Consider the following 16,138-nt stretch of genomic DNA (forward strand, 5'->3'; position numbering starts at 1 on the left):
TATGCTTGGCAGAATGGTGGACCCAAAGGCAGCCCTGCCCAATCTCTGCCTCCATGCACATGTGACTCACATGGCAGAGACCAAGGCAGAGTAGTGGGTCTGACGTCACAGCTAACAACAAGGGGAGTCTGTCCTGAAGCACCAGTGGCTGTCATCACAGAGCTTAGCAGTGAAGAGAACTACAGAGCCATGGGACGCTGAGAGGATTCAGTCAGCCATCGCGGCTTTGAGGTAGAAGGTGCCCCAAAGATGCCCCAAAAGAAGAAGAGCCAGGAAGTGGATCCCCGAAGCCCTCTGAAAAGGCACAACTGGGCTCACAACCTGACTGCAGCCCCATGAGCCAGTGGGTGTGGCTCTCGGCAGGGTGACTTGTTACAGGAAGTCCACTCTCACTGGGGCCCACACATGCTGAATCCACCATTCTAAGTGTAGTGCCAAGGCTGTAAGTGCCTTCCCAGGTCGCAGGCTGTCACATCAGTCCCAGCTCTGACCTTTGCTGACCCTCAGACACTGTCTGTGACACTTGCAATGTCTCCTGGGTCAGGGACTCTCATTTCAATGCTAATGTTCCCCAGGTCAATGCCATGCAGATCTGAACCCCACAAACCCAGAAGACAACAGCAAGCCTTCCCTGCTTTAGGAGTGCAGGTACACTTGGGGACGGGTCACTGAGCATGTACTGAACACAACAAAACAGACTCTAGGCACCTACAGCATAGGTGACCAGAGCCCTAAGGTGAAGGGTTTCAGGATGTCCTGCCCCTCTGAGGGCACTGCCTCAGCTGCCTGGGCTGTGAAGACACTTCCCACATAATCCTACATGGAGAGCTGAGGTCCAGCCTTTCCCTATTTTGCTATGGTATCACTGTCCACTCCCACGTATGGACACAATGCTGGGGCCAGCCTGCATGTCATCTATTGTTTGAAAGGCTGGAAACAGTGAAACATACCCCTGCCCAGCTCAGACCCTGATGAAGCCCACTGTGGCCCAATTCTTTACATAGCAAGGTGGTCCAAGGTAGGACCTGGCTTTATAGGGTGACAAAGACAAGCTGGCCAGAGCCTCTCCAGGCAGAACAACATGGTTGGTCCTAGTAACTTACCTAGAAAAAGGAATGGACCACAGTGGAGATTCCTAAACCTTCTACCTGCATGGGACAACTAGAACCTGCTGATTCCCTCTGCCTTCTGAGGGACTTCAGTGGCAAATGGGGATCCACATACCACCCGTCCCCTGTCACCTTCAAGGACAATAGAGCCGCCTGTGACAAACAACCAGCAGGAAGAAAAAAACTGAACTAGCTCCAAGTGTGCACTGAAGCAATCCTGAGACCCTGGAGGAGTTACCCAGGCTGCTAAAACTGAGCAAGTCTGTGGCTCTAGAGTACCTATCCAAATACCCAGCCCCTCCCCTGCAGTCAGAGTCCCCCAAGGAACTGGGTTCCACCCCCACCCCCTGATCCTGCCCCTTACCTGGTATGCTGTGTCTTGAGGGGCCTGGTAGCCAGGGCAGCAGCAGCAGAAACAGCAAATAGACCAGCGAGAGAGCATTGAATCGTAACAGGGAGGCTAGAGAGGAGACAAATGGTTAGTACACCAACAAAAGGGGCAGCCCTCACCCGAGGGGCTAGGGGGCAGAACCCCCTACCCAGTGCCCCTTCCTCACCCTTGTAGGCCTGTGTACATAAAGCTTATGTACCACAGACAGAAAATCCATGTTCCTGTCACCAGATGCCCAGGTTCCATGATACCCCAGGACTCTCCCAAAGAAATCCATGTACTCATACATGGATACACACAAGGGTCTGGCCACTCGGCATAATCCTACCCACACAGGGCTCTGGCGCCCAGTCAGCTTGCTTTTCCTCCTGTTTGAAGTTTCGTTCATTGATTGGCAGACAGCTCAACTAAGAAATGGTTCTACAAACTACTGTGTGGGGAGTCACTGGGACCGAGCTCTGAGTCACTGATGAAACGGTGCGGTTCTGAACCTGGCTTCGCACCACCCGACCTGTGCCAGCGTACAGCACAGCTTCCCTCTGAGACTTCCCTGATCCCCTGCTGCCCTACACCGTCCTGCTGAATTCTGCCAGGGAGGCCAAAGGGCCTGAAGCATAGGTGGATAATGTGGCTGGCCACGTGTCAAATGAGCAAGTTTCTTCCTAGAAACATGAGGTTTTCCAGGAGAGAAGGTTCTGGGACCCTATGCGGACCTCAGATCCAGACATTTCTACCTGTGCTATGGGGGTTCAAAAGGAGCAGGGCCAAAGAGGCTCGACATGCTGTGTGAGCGAGCCCAGCCACACACAGTACCACTCACTACAAGCCGTCTCCTTGCTGTCCACACCACAGGCAATTGCTATTTATAGAAACTGACTGCCCTAGACAGGTAGGGTTAGCAGAACATGAACTAGGAGCCAGGATGCATCAGGAACCCCAATTCCCTCCTGGACAAAGCAATCCCAAGACTGGACTTTCTGTGGCCAGCAGTGTCAACCCCACTTCACTGTCCGGCTGAGAGCAGTCTCCTCCGAGTAGGCATTTCCCACTCATCTTCTCCAAGCATGTGAACTATGAGACCGACAACAGACCTGGACAGCCAGGGTAGACCTGAACTGGGGGAAACTGGCCGCAGAAACGGGCTCCCCTGGAAGGAAGTGGCAGAGACCCAGAGTGCATAGTACATTAAAAAAAATTTTTTTAATATGCTATAAATGATATTGCCAGTGCCAAAAACAAAAACAAAACAAAAAAACCTAAGCGGAACCAGGTCACCTCTTCAGATGACACTGCCCAGTTTGGGTGGAGGACTCCATCTGAATTCAGCTTGTGCCCTTTTCAAAGCCCCTGACACAGTCTTCCTCCAGGATCACAGTGGACACGAGCTGTATCCAAACTTCCAAAGGCTCCTGCTGCTCCTTTCAAGGAGCCTGGTGTGTGTGGGGGGGTGGTGGGGGGGGCTGTTGACCACAGCTACACTTCTCTCACCTCCTCAGGGCCTCCCTGAAGTCAGGGTGCTGTCTTCCTCCTGACATACATTGGCTACCATGCAAGGCTGAGCTTTCCGAAATCAAATCTGAAGTTTTCAACAATGATACATTTTTTCAAAAATCGATCTTCTCTGGCCCAAGAGGCAGGAGGGAAGTGCAATTGTGGCAAAGCTTTCCAAAGTCCCTCTGCTTTCCAGGGCTTCACTTCTCAGCCCAACCAGGGCAGCCCAGACCAATGTCAGAGGCAGCACTCTAGCTGGTGGCTGCTTCCAGTCAGGTAGACACCTACCCAGCTGTCCATTGGTTCATCAATCCTGTTCACCTGTCTATCCAGCCACCTACCCACCAGTCCATTCATCCACAGGCCCCTGAAAGCTTTCTCCCACCTAACATCCCTGATGTGACAGGTCTTACCTCTGAGAACATTGGTTTGATCTCATATGCCCGGAATGTCAGCACTGAACCAGTCTAAGTACATGAGGGGCAGTGATCAAAAGGCCGTGATGGGAGCTGGGAGGACATGTCACATGAGCACAGGGATCTAAATTCAGATCACCAGAACCCACGTGAAAAGATGAAAAGCCAGGCTAAGGGTGCATCTTGGTGGCTTTGCCACAGAAGCCTTATGACCTGAGTTTGGATCTGCAGAATTGTGCAAAAGCCGGATGCAGAACTACACGGTCCTGCAATCCCAGCGTACCTGTACTAGGAGATGGGAGGGAGAGAGAGGAGCCTCACCAGACGTGGCCAGGCCAGCTAGCCTGGTAACAGCAGCACGGATCAACAGAGAAACCCTGTGCCAAACAAGGCAAGAGTCAAGGACCAACACCCAAGCTTGCCCTTTGACTTCCACGAGCATGATGTGACATGCATGTACCTGTGTTCACACACATATGCACACTTAGATTATGAACGGCAGATCAGTGCAGGTGTGCTGCGTGTGATAGGTAGCCTGCACCTCTAACGTCATGGGGGGGAGGGGGGCTGTGGAAACAGCCACAGGTGGATACCCAGAGCTTGCTGGCCAACCAAGACAACTGATGAACTCCAAAATAACGTGGGACACACAAGACTCCTGACCTCCACAAGCACATCCTGTGAAGGGCGGCTAACACAGGCCCTGGGGACCAGGGACACGAGCTTTACCCTACAGCCTGCTTGGCAAACTTAAAATTCAGACCCCGAGGCTCTCTGTGTTTGTTGGGCTGGGGGGTGGGGGGTGGGGCTAAAGTTTTTTTTTTTCCTTTTTAAGATTTATTTATTTATTCTATGTATATGAGTACACTATTGCTCTCCTCAGACACACCAGAAGAGGGCATCAGATCCCATTACAGATGGTTGTGAGCCACCATGTGGTTGCTGGGAATTGAACTCAAGACCTTTGGAAGAACAGTCAGTGTTCTTAACCCCTGAGCCATCTCTCCAGCCCGAGGCTAAAGTTTAACTGCTATCAAGTTTCAGTCAGGAAAATGAGATGGTCCTGAGGTGACCATTAGTGACATATGAGGATGTGCCTAATGCCACCACACTATCAAAAATAGATTAAGATGGCAAACCTCATGGACATTATGTTTTACCAGAATAAATAAATGAATGGTGTCCAAAATCTGTGACGGGTTCCAGAAGCCAGAGACTCAAGATGACAAGGGGTAGAATCTTCTGTGCCTGGCTTCCTGGCAACAAGGAAATGTGATACAGGCTGCAGAGCTTGAGGCCTGGCCTCCCCGCTACTCCCAACCCCAGGTGGGGCCAGGAGAACCCTAAATATGTGCCAAAGGCAGGAAATGCAAGGCGAGGCACCCGGGACAGAGGTGAGGGTAACACCCTGCCCTGCCTCAGACACACAGGTCAGCTGGGGAGATGCACAAGTCTTCCCTTTCTCCTGCCTCCTTTCCTTCTTCCTTCCCTCAGGGTAGAGCTGCCCCATCATTGTACAGATAAATAAAGGCTATGTCCAGATACGAACATTCTACGCAAGGAAACAGGCTGAGGCACAGCCATCATGACACTTCAGGGTCTCATTCCTCCCAGACTATCACACCTCAAGAGCAAAAAGCCAGCCAGAAGAGCGAGCCCCTACTGGTCAGTGTGACAGCTCTTGTTTCTGGGAAGAGAAGGAAGGAACACTAAAAGTCAACACAGGCAGGCTGCGTGGGATGCCAGGGTTCCCAGGTGCTCCCCTGGTCCTGGTGGGGCATTGCTTGAAGCACATTGATATGACAGTCATAACCATGACTTTGTGTGAGGACAGAGGTGAGGTATCATTCATCGCAAGCAGCCTGGAGGGGACAGGCTTGTCTTTGTCTTGGAAGGTTAGCTGCAACCTAACTGCCAGAGGGGTCATGGGGGACAAAGACATTCCTAAAAGAGGGCAGAGCCTCAGCCTGCTCTGGTGGAGCTGCTGGGCAAAGCCTGTGATTTCACAGGAAACAGGCCTTTCCTGAGCCAGCAACAATAGGACAGACAGAGGCAGGAAGGGCCCCTTGCAGGCCAACACATGCTTAACCCTTTATAGACCCTCACCCTACAGCACAAAGCTGAAGACCCTTGCTAACATCCACTCTTGGGTCCTCAAGCCATGGCTGCGGGTAATGAAGCCCACAGGGTGGCTTCCCTGGACTCCGAGTGACCCAGAGCAGAGCCATGTTCACTCATAGTGAGAACTGGGTCAGGGAGGGAGGCTTACGAGTAACAGGACCACACACAACTTTAGAGTACACCACACAAGAAGGCTTGTTACCACCGCTCTTCCCACCGTGAGCATGAAGTCAGGCCTGCAGACAGAGCTGTGACTGAGACCTTAGCTACTCATGATCCCCCAGCCTGACCCAGGGTCTAGGCAGGAGATGAGAATCCACTGGGCCTGCTGGATTCACCACTCCAGAGGCTCTTTGAGCAAGCTGTTCTTATAGGTCTCTGGTCAAAGAAGCCTTATGGTGACCCCAAGGCAAATGCCAGACTCATTTGTAAATGGCTCTGGCAATAGGTCTAAAGCACAAGGCCCATCTGCAGGGAGGTTCCCCTGCCACAGCCAGTGCTGGACAGAGAGAAGGAAAGGTACACAGAGACAGTGTGTGCTCGAGATGACTGGATCCTTTAGAGGGTTGTAACAACAGAGACAGAACACAGTGAAGGTTCACACTAGTCTGCACCGACACAGGAGGCCGACCGGCCCAAGCTGAGACAAGCTTCCTGTGTGGAAACAGCATGGTCTCTTTGAGGGAAGACTGGGTGAGCAGACACACTTCACCTCAGCCCAGCAGAGACACAAGGTTGAGGGTCTCATATAATCCCCCAACCCACCACTGTCACTCCCGTCTGCACAAGAAAGGGACAGGTATAGATGACCTGCCTCCCAGCCTCTAGGCTACCTGCATCTGAGAAGGAAACAGAGTGTGCCATGGAAGGAGAGTATCTCTAGGCCAAAAGAAAGTCCTGGGTGAAGAGGGATAGCTGGGCAGAGGCCCCGCCAGGAGGGACCAGGCTAACCCAAAGGACTGCAACACATCTCTAGGGCAGAGCAAGGCAGGGCAGGGCCTGCTTAGGACCCTGGGGCAGCCACAGTCTCAGCCCTGGAGGAAGTGGTGTCTAAACTGGCAAAGAGCTGCAAGGCAGAGCAGAACCTGGAGTCCTTTGGGGGAGCATCCTTGTCCAGTGGTGGAGTAGAGACTCCACTGAGACCCTGGGTCCCACAGATGAGCATGCTGTCTAGAGAGGCCATAGCTGCCAGGCTGGGACAGGCTCAGTAAGGTCTATTTGGAGCCCAGGAGTAGACTACATCCTCAGAAGACTACTTCTCGGAAGGGCAGCGTCTGCCCCATCCCATGGCATTACAAAAAGGCCTGGACAATGCCACATGCAGCCCAATGTCTGGCACAGCCCTGGGGGTGGGTATTAGTCTCACACGTGTCCCTGAAAACTTGGTTTTTTCAGGGGTCAGAGGAAGCAGTCTCTATGTCCCAGAGTCCACCTGGCCAGGGTCCTGGACACATCAGTGGCCAGCACTGACCACCGTTGGAGCTGAGCAGCTGATAGATCATAAGGATTAATATATATAGTTCTTCTCTCAGGCACTGGGCAACTGCCTACACAATGTACCCACAATGCACCACGGAATGCCTCATCACCAGTGACTGCGGTAAGTGCCCTGATGTGAGTCCCTGTCCCTGGTGTGATTTATGTGCACTTGTAAGAAAGAACTGAGACAGACAAAGGATCTTTTGGGACTCAGGAAAGACCAGGATTTTCAACTGAAACCCACAGGAGCCAAGCAGAGTCCTGGGATAGGAGGGACCACATGTGAGCCATGACTGCAGCAATGTGAGGTGAGGGGCCACAGAGGCCCGGGAGCCCATGAAGTGAGGGGCCAGAGAGGCCCGGGAGCCCGTCATTTGTCTTTGGGATGAATGGGACTGTGTCTAAATTAATTCCAGCCACCAGAGAGGGCTCTGATCACCCACCGTCACTGTAGCATAGGGTGACGGCTTGGTGGGGCCCTTCAGTGTGGAGGTGAGGACATGGTACATGCTGGGCACAGGCGAGAGGAGGCAGGCGTTCAGAACAAGGGGATAGGAAGAGATCCCAGAAGAGGAATGGAGGGGCCTGGAGGACCCAACTGAAAACCTGACTGTGGAAGGGTATCCTGGTTGTGGGTGTTCGGCCACGCCCCCAGAACCCAGGCTCCTGACACGAGGTCTAATCTCCATTCAACCAGCACCCTTCAGTCAGTAGGGCACAGGTAGAGGGCTTGATTAACAGGCCTCAGGCCCTAGAGAGATTTACATACTAATGAGGTACCTGAAGGCCAGAAGGTGGAGCCAATTAAGCATTCTTCCCCAGCCCCTCCCCCTCTTTCCATCCCTATTTAACTCAGGTCTGCCGGGTTTTTAGGGGTGCGCATCCAGATCCATCCACCATCCGTCATGCCAATAAACCATTTTGGAAACCCAAGGACTTTCTCCTGTCGTTGGGGCTGCCCTGTGAGGAGCCGAGGGGAGGCCTTTAGTGAGTCACAGCAGCGGGCCTAACTTCCAGCCTGGAGGAACCCAGAGTGTTCCCAGCCAACTACACACAGCCTGGCATGAGGAACTCTCTGCGTTCTCCAGCCACAATTACCCACACCTGATCCTCCTTTTCCTCCTCTGTAAAAAGTACCAAAGTACTGGTGTCAAAAAAAAAAAAAAAAAAAGATGGGGTCAGGCTCTAAACCTGGTACTGTGTGCCCAACGCCCAACCCGGGGACAAGGAGGATGAGTAAAAGCAGGGGAGCCAGCCGGTCGGTGGTGGCGCACACCTTTAATCCCAGCACTTGGGAGGCAGAGACAGGCGGATTTCTGAGTTCGAGGCCAACCTGGTCTACAGAGTGAGTTCCAGGGCAGCCAGGGCTACACAGAGAAACACAAACAAAAAACAAACAAACAAAAAAAGCAGGGGAGCTTTGGGTGAGTCTAGGACATAACAGCTTTGGTCCAACTCGCCCTGCACCCACCAGATGGTCTTGGAAGCAGGGAAATCTAGGGCTAGTCCATGTGAGTGTCACAGAGTCCAGCCAAGCCTAGAAGATGCCTTATGGAGGTCTGGTCAGCTAGCCTAACCATCAAGGTGGGATGGGGGAAGGGACAGGGAGATGTCCCTTCCAGCCTTGGTCTCATGCCTGTAACCCAGGTGCATCCCCAGGCATCATCCCATTGTCAGCCAAGGAACGACGGTGCTCACAGCTCCAAGACAGGTGTGGGCCTGATGTCTTACCTACCATTTAAGATCCTTATTGTAGGCCCGCATATGACAACCTAGCCTTGTGAGCTTTCTGCTGTTTTACAAGCCACTGTGCTGTCTGTGGCTCACCTGTGGCTGGGACAGTACCCTGGCCACTTTCTCTCCTGCCATCTATCACTTGGCTCACTGAGGCTGCCGTCCACCACACTGGCCTATAGACGCTCCCACACAACTGGTTCTCCTCCAGACTTTGCAGGGGACAGCGTTCTGAAAACAAATAGCTTACTGTCACCCGTCCACGGTGTCCTGGAGGAACAGAGCTGTGGACCTGCAAGAGGTGACAAGCATGACAACCAGAGTAACAGTTTCAGCAATAGCCCTCATGTCCACTGGGACACGCCCTGCAACACTGATCCCACAGGGCACTGGATACCTCACAGCTGCTTGACAACTGAAGACAAGCCCAGCCTATCACAGATTGCTTAGCTGTACCTCAAGAGTGCCAACTGTCCCCATCTATGGAGCTCCTGCAGGCACACTAGATACAGCACCTGAGAAGTGACACAGACTTCTGAACAAAAACACAGGGCTGGAGAGATGGCTCGGTGGTTAAGAGTACTGGTTGTTCTTCTAGAGGATCTGGGTTCAATTCCCAGCACCCACATGCCAGCTTACTACTTTCTGTCTCTCCAGTTCCAGGGGATGCAACATCTTCACATAGACATACAGGCAAAACATCAATGCACATTAAATAGATAAATCTTTTAAAAAGAAAAAAAAAAAGATATAGACACTGAGTCAAGTTTACCCACTGATTCCTTTATGTAAAAAATAAAAGCAGGGGCTGGAGAGATGGCTCAGTGAGTGGTTAAGAGCACTGACTGCTCTTCCAGAGGTCCTGGGTTCAATTCCCAGCAACCACATGTAATGGGACCTTGTCTCAAAATAAAAATCCTAGAAGTCAGGTGGGGCGATGCATGCCTATACTCTAAGCACTTGGGAGGTCAGGGCCCGAGGATCCGGTGGACGGGGGATCAGGTGAGGTCACCCTCAGTTACCTAGGGAATTCAAGGACTGGAGATGAGGCCTAGTCCCTCAGTGGTAGACCAGGCCTAGCATGTGTGAAGCTCTAGGGTCGACCATCCAGTGCCACAAAATACCTGAGTACATTAACCACACTAGAACCCAGATCTTCAGATCTAGGAAAGCACCCTGCTAGATAGATCCTGCCTTCTGGGGGCTGGAGAGATGACTCAGTGGTTAAGAGCACTGACTGCTCTGCCAGAGGTCCTGAGTTCAATTCCCAGCAACCACATGGTGGCTCACAACTATCTGTAATGGGATCCGATGCCCTGGTGTGTCTGAAGATAGCAAATATATATATATATATATATATATATATATATATATATATATATATATATCCTTCATGAAGCACAAGGGAGGGGACCAGATAACTGTTACTGAGCAGGACAGCTGCAGGACTGGGGGTGGGGGCGGGAGGGTCCTGATCCACACCCTAGCTGCTCCCTGCAACCCCTTGGGATTCCGGGTGTCTGGTTGCCTTATTTGGCCTGGGCTGCAACTATAAACACTTCTGTGTGAGGTTTCCAGTGGGTGAGGCCAGGCAGAGGAGGAAGAGGAAGGAGGAGGACTTGAAAGAGTGGCAGAGGATCCCAGCAGCAGCTAGGTCAGCTCCCCTCGCTTTTTGCTGGAGCTGCATTAAGCTTTGGTGTCAATGAGGCCCAGAGGCCACACCTGCCACCCCCAGGGAGGCTGAAAACAAAAACTTAAGACAAACCAGGCCCAGAAGGCTCTGGTCAATCTCTCTTCCTGGAAGAGGAGGGTTGGTACAGTCAGCTGAGGGCACATGAGGAAGCCAGCTGCCTGGACATGTCCCTAACTAAGGCTTGGAACTAGAGCTTATAGACTGGGTTAGCCTGGGCAGTGTGGCCAGATATCTTAGCGCCTGAGATGGGCCCAGGTGCAGCCAGCAGGAAAGACGTCAGGCCTAATGTGCAACTTCTTTGCTCATTTGAAGCTGTCCTCACTTGTCATCTCTATAGTCCCAGGTAGACACTGAGCCTGGCAGTCATGCGAGCTCTCCATGAGAAGGCCATGGGACCCAGGCTTCACCTTCTGCACCAAAGCCCCTCCCACACTGTAGCAGGAACCTCAGGCCCTTGGTAGTTTCAACGCTGGCTACAGATTTGTTCACAGATATATCTCCAATCTGGCTGGTCCCTTCTCGGAGTCACTCCTGATCTTCTGGAGACAGGGACAACAAAGGGGTTGAGAATGCCCAGCTGACACCTCTTCAGGCTCCAAAGCTAACCTGAGGCACAGGGACAGTTTCAAAGCACATTGAGGAAACAGAGCTCTACACGTTATTAGGACTTTTCCTTCTGCTGGAGACAAACTGATGCCAATGGCAGGGAAACAGACCGACAGCAGTGACAGGAGAGCACGGGGACCAGTCCTGGCTGAGGGAGCAGAGGGGTCAAGTTGGGAGCTGCCCCAGCCTGAGCAGCCAGGGTTGGGAGAAAGGCACAGGAACATCACAATTACCTACTTGGAGGCCGGCCAAACTGCCTGGGGCTCTGGGAGAGCTTGGGGCATTTAATTACTGTAGTGTTGGGGGTTTAATTAGTGTGATGTCTGGGAACCGTGGTTTCACGGCTCAGCTGACCTGCGTGGGGCAGGTCTAGTCATCCCGGCTCGCTCTCTCTGCACCACAGTTAAATGGCCAACACCGAGGGTGGCCTGGTAGCCATAATACACAATGTAAGAGGAGCCAAGGGCGCAGGTCAATGCTCCCGTCTGAACAGCTAGCCAACGTTTATGTTTCCCTCAGCCTACAGTGACCTTGAGATTCTTTGAGGAAGTTGCAGAGCAAGAGGGGATGGGCTGAGATGAGGTAGGTTATACAGGTAACAAACAAACCGTAGATACAGCTGAATAGGACACACCTGGAGGAGGTGGGAGGGATGCCCACTGCCTAGGGAGCAGGATGTGGCCCGCAAGACACGGTGGTTACTTGCCTCTCAGCTCCTCACTAACTTGGGGCAACTCCCCGGCACCCACTCCTAGGAGAGCAGATCAGAGGTGCTGAAGGAGGTGGTTGCACAGAAGACCAGCAGGAAACCGCTTGGTGCAGAGCCCTCGCTCTTAAGCAGGTCTGCATCAGACAAAGAGATCGAGGATGACACAGCTACTGCCGGCATGCTGACACTGGCAGCACAGACAAGCTGGCAGAGGGCTGTTCGTCTCCCATCCCAAACTTCTCAGGACAGCCAGAGATCAGAGAAGACAGGAGAAGAAACTCAATCTGACCATGATAGTCTCCCTTCCCAGCAGAAGCTGGGTTGGTCCCAGTCAGTAAACTAACTGAAGACCCTGTCACAGCCTCTCCCCAAACAACCCACACCGCCCATTATACAGAGGCACAGTCTGTACTCCACACTGGTCCCTTGGAGGTTCGGGACTGGAGCCACAACAAGCTGACCTACCCACAGGCGACAACTATCAACAAAAGAGGAGAGAACTCAGGGTACAGGGTGGGCCCCATTCTATATCAGCCGTCCCCACCCATTCGTCCCCGGAGGGAGGAAGCCAGACCTATCTGCAGCCATCTCTACTGGCTGTCACAGGTAAACAGGCAGGGTAGTGCATGGGCAGGGCCTCAGGAAGTACATGGGTCCAGAATAGTCCTATCCCATTGGGGAGGGAGTTGGCCCGCAGAACTGTCCCTCCTGAAGGTGACATCTTCCTCACAGACCATTTGGAGCTCAGGGGTCTTTGGCCTCAGCAGGAAGCCTAGCTAGGAAGGGACCACTGCTGGCCCTGTACACTGTGTGCCACTGACAAATTTAGCCTTAGACTGTGAGTTCCTCTCTTAATACACTGTGAGCTCTCCAGAGCCTGAAACAAGCCTGGTGAGTGGCTCAGAGCCTCCATGAGGATCGGCCCTGCCCACTTTCCTCGCCTGACCACAAGTCATCCCTTCCCAGATCTTTGCAGGGCTCAGGGCTGAGCTACAAAGATACCATATGGCTTACACAGGGAGGAGAAATAAGGACCTAACAATTCACAGAAGGCTTTCCTAGGTAGCGCCTCCCCTTCCCTATCCAATGCCCGCCATCTGTCAGATGGGGGAAACTGAGGCACTGTAGGCATGGCCCCTCCACAGCTTCACCTACTCCTCCAGACACTACCATCAAAACAAGCAAAGCAAAAGAACCTGGCCAGGACATGATCAGCTTCTCAGTCCACTGGCGACAAGCACACAGAAGCCTCGGGCTCTTCGTAGGAACACAGAGACCCTGAGACCCCACTATACACACCGCAGCAGGACGTTCACACAGCCCCAGGTGAGTGTGGACAGTGGTCAATTGCAATTCCATAATTCTCCAACTAGAGCCATCTGAGAGTGCCACAGAGGGTGCCAAGAAAGAGACAAATGGAAGCAGGCTGGCCATAGACCCTGCCCCAGGACCTGAGTTTGCGTGTGGGACCTGATGTCACCAGAGTTCCAGGTTATGATTCAAACCTGCCCGGTGCCCAGCTGGGAAGTTGCTGCCAATAGGATGAAGCCAGCCCAGTAGTTCTTGAATACTTAGAGATGACATAGTTGGGTTCCAGGCCCCTCGGGGGCTTTGGTGACTGAGCAGGGCAGGCTCCAAACTCAGGGTGAGCCCCTGAGTCTCTACAACCTGGGAAAGACAGTTCTGGCCTTGGCTCTTCTCTCTAAGGGAGGGGGTGCTCTCCTGGACAAGTGGTAGGGGGTGTCTCCTGGACAAAGCACTGAGCACCCCCCCCCCCAACACCCTCACCCATGTTCACTTGCTGGGCAGGGAATAGGTTACCACAGGCAATTTCCCTGCAGAGTGGACAGCACATTCCAGAAGCCTCTTGAACCACACTGATTAGCATGGAAGGGTTGGCCTTTCGCTCTGAGTAAACAACACAGCTCCTGACCTGGAGGCACTGCCCCCAGAATTCCAAGCTGCCAGAAGGCAGAATTCCTCACTGCCAGCTAAGCAGGGTACCTGAGGAGGGTGGAGAGGCTGAAGAAACCTAAACAACACTTTGCAGTGCCTGGCCCGGCCCCCTGGACCTCTCTGAGCCAGACTAGTTCCTCTGTCACCATACCTCCACGCTCAGTCTGAGGCGGTGGCACAAATCTGGGCCCCACAATCCTCACAACGGAAACCTCCCTGAGACTGACACTAAACGGTGTCCCTCAGAACTGCACTAGTGAGACTGCTCCCTTCCCTTCCAGAGAGGGCCCTTGCCCACCTGCAATACCCAGGCCCAGGCTGTGGAAGTCACAAAAGAACATTCATAGCTCCAAACCCAGATACCTACAGCCCTGAGGGAGCTTGCTCACAACGGCAGGAAGAACTTTAGACCATCTATGGGTCAGTATGAGATCCAGATCTGCCATAAATACAGGTCAGGTGTGGCTGTGCACACCTGTCATGTTGGCACTAGAGAGACGTTGAGGCAGGAGAATTGTTGTGAGTTTAAAGCTAGCCTAGTCTACATGGAAAGTGCCAAGCAAGCTTGAAATATAAAGTAAGACCCTGTCCCCAAACAACAAAAAACAAACAATATGGGTAACCTCAATACCCAGGACAGACTGGTTCTGGGACCCTGGAATGCACAGAGCATGACGTTCATGCCCCTTTAATAAAATGGTTTGCACAAAGCCTACGGCCATCTTCCCTTCTCCAGTACCCTAAACAACTCACAATAGCTAACAAGACATAAATGAACACAAACAATCATTAGACTGAGTTGTTCGGGAATAATGACAACAAAAACAGTCTGTACAGTTTAGTAGAAAGGCAATGACCATGACTTCAGAGCAGAGGAAGGACACCCAAGGTCTACACATGCAGAATTTGCAGATATGAGGCCCATATCTGGAGATGCCCATAGGTCATGTGGTTACCAGGTAATAAGGAACAAGGGCAGCCAGGCGTGGTGGTACACGCCTTTAATCCCAGCACTTGGGAGGCAGAGACAGGCAAATCTGGGTTCAAGGCCAGCCTGGTCTACAGAGTGAGCTACACAGAGGAACCCAGCCTGGGCAGAGGGGGCAGGGGGTTGACAAGGAGGGCCAAGACCCACATTTAGAAGCCCATGGTTTCCCAGAGCCATGTTGGGCAACGCACCAGTACATATAGGAAGTATCAGTCAGGGTGAGGCCTCTGGGGGCACTAGAGCTAGACATGGCGGGAGGGTGGGCCTGCACTGTGGACTTCAGTGGAAGGAGCTTCATGTAAAAAGAAGATAGGGCAGGAGCTGCTGGGAGGCACCGGATGTCAGTCACAGAACAGGATCCCTCACTGGGCACATGGCCCACTATCTGTTTTGCTATGTCCAGGTTACGTGTCACCCATCATGGAGAACACAAGTCCTCAAGGTGGGGTTTCCAGCCATGCCTTCAGCCTCACATGAGAGTCCATGGAAATGCGGGATCTTAAGGTCTCAGTCAGTGTGCTGTTGCTGTGGGACACCATGAGCAAGGCCATGTACAGAAGGAAGAATTTACTGAGGCTCAGAGTCCACGACCATCATAGCAAGGAGCGTGGTAACTGGCAGGCAGGTATGGCACCACCTGCTTAACATCTGATCTGCAAGCATGAGGCAGACAGCTGACTGGGAATAGCCCTTTGAAACCTCAAAGCCCAACCCCCCCATGACCCAGTGACACACCCTCTCCAACAAGGCCACACCTCCTAATCCTTCCCAAACACTTCCACCAACTGGGGACGAATATTCAAATACATGAGCCTTTAAGGGCCATTCTCATTCAAATCACCACATTGAGTCTAGTCCTGGGGTACCCTCCCTGTAACAGTAGACTTCAGGGCTCCCTTGAGGAAGAGAGACAAGGTACAGGCTGCACCTCTAGCCAACTGGCTGTGCCGGCTAGAACCTGTATAAATGCATGGTATTAGTAGCACATCCTACAGCTGTGCTGACCCACAGCTGCTGAGAGGATGCAGCGAGCATGGCTGGCTCTGATTAACTCCACTAGCAATAATCTGTATCATTTTTTCTCAGAAAGGTAGTAGGTTCCACAGGAGCTCTGGTACCTGGAAGCCCTCTGGCCACCACTCATCAGTGTCATAGCTTTCCTGGTACATGTGGGTACCTGGCCTAAACAGCTCCAGTCAACCCCACATGTGGCTTTGGCTGAGACTCCAGGTTATGTACTGACTCTGACCACCGTCCTGTGATTTACCGTAGCACCTCTTGGCCCTTATGTAAGCTGTCCAGGCCCTGCTCATAGGCTAATCAGCTTTCCAGGGCCTCCCCGGCTCCTTGGAAGAATGTTACCAACTGCATCTTGATGCTAACACAGCAGGGAATAGTCACTGTCCCAAGAAGCAGCCAGGTAGGGGGTCACCCTGACCAGGCGC

At 52.7% G+C, this 16,138-nt stretch overlaps 1 protein-coding gene across 3 annotated transcripts in view; it reads right to left on the reverse strand.

Annotated features, from left to right (window-relative positions):
* Piezo1 (piezo type mechanosensitive ion channel component 1 (Er blood group)) overlaps positions 1 to 16,138 on the reverse strand; it is a 60,899-nt gene that overhangs the window by 28,078 nt on the left and 16,683 nt on the right. For all 3 annotated transcript variants that reach the window (XM_034522955.2, XM_034522957.2, XM_034522954.2), the window contains exon 2: positions 1,474 to 1,569. In XM_034522955.2, the coding sequence (XP_034378846.1) occupies positions 1,474 to 1,569 (96 nt within the window). The remainder of the gene's footprint in view (positions 1 to 1,473; positions 1,570 to 16,138) is intronic.

This window comes from Arvicanthis niloticus, chromosome 18 (assembly GCF_011762505.2).
Source record: "Arvicanthis niloticus isolate mArvNil1 chromosome 18, mArvNil1.pat.X, whole genome shotgun sequence".
Lineage (NCBI taxonomy): Eukaryota > Metazoa > Chordata > Mammalia > Rodentia > Muridae > Arvicanthis > Arvicanthis niloticus.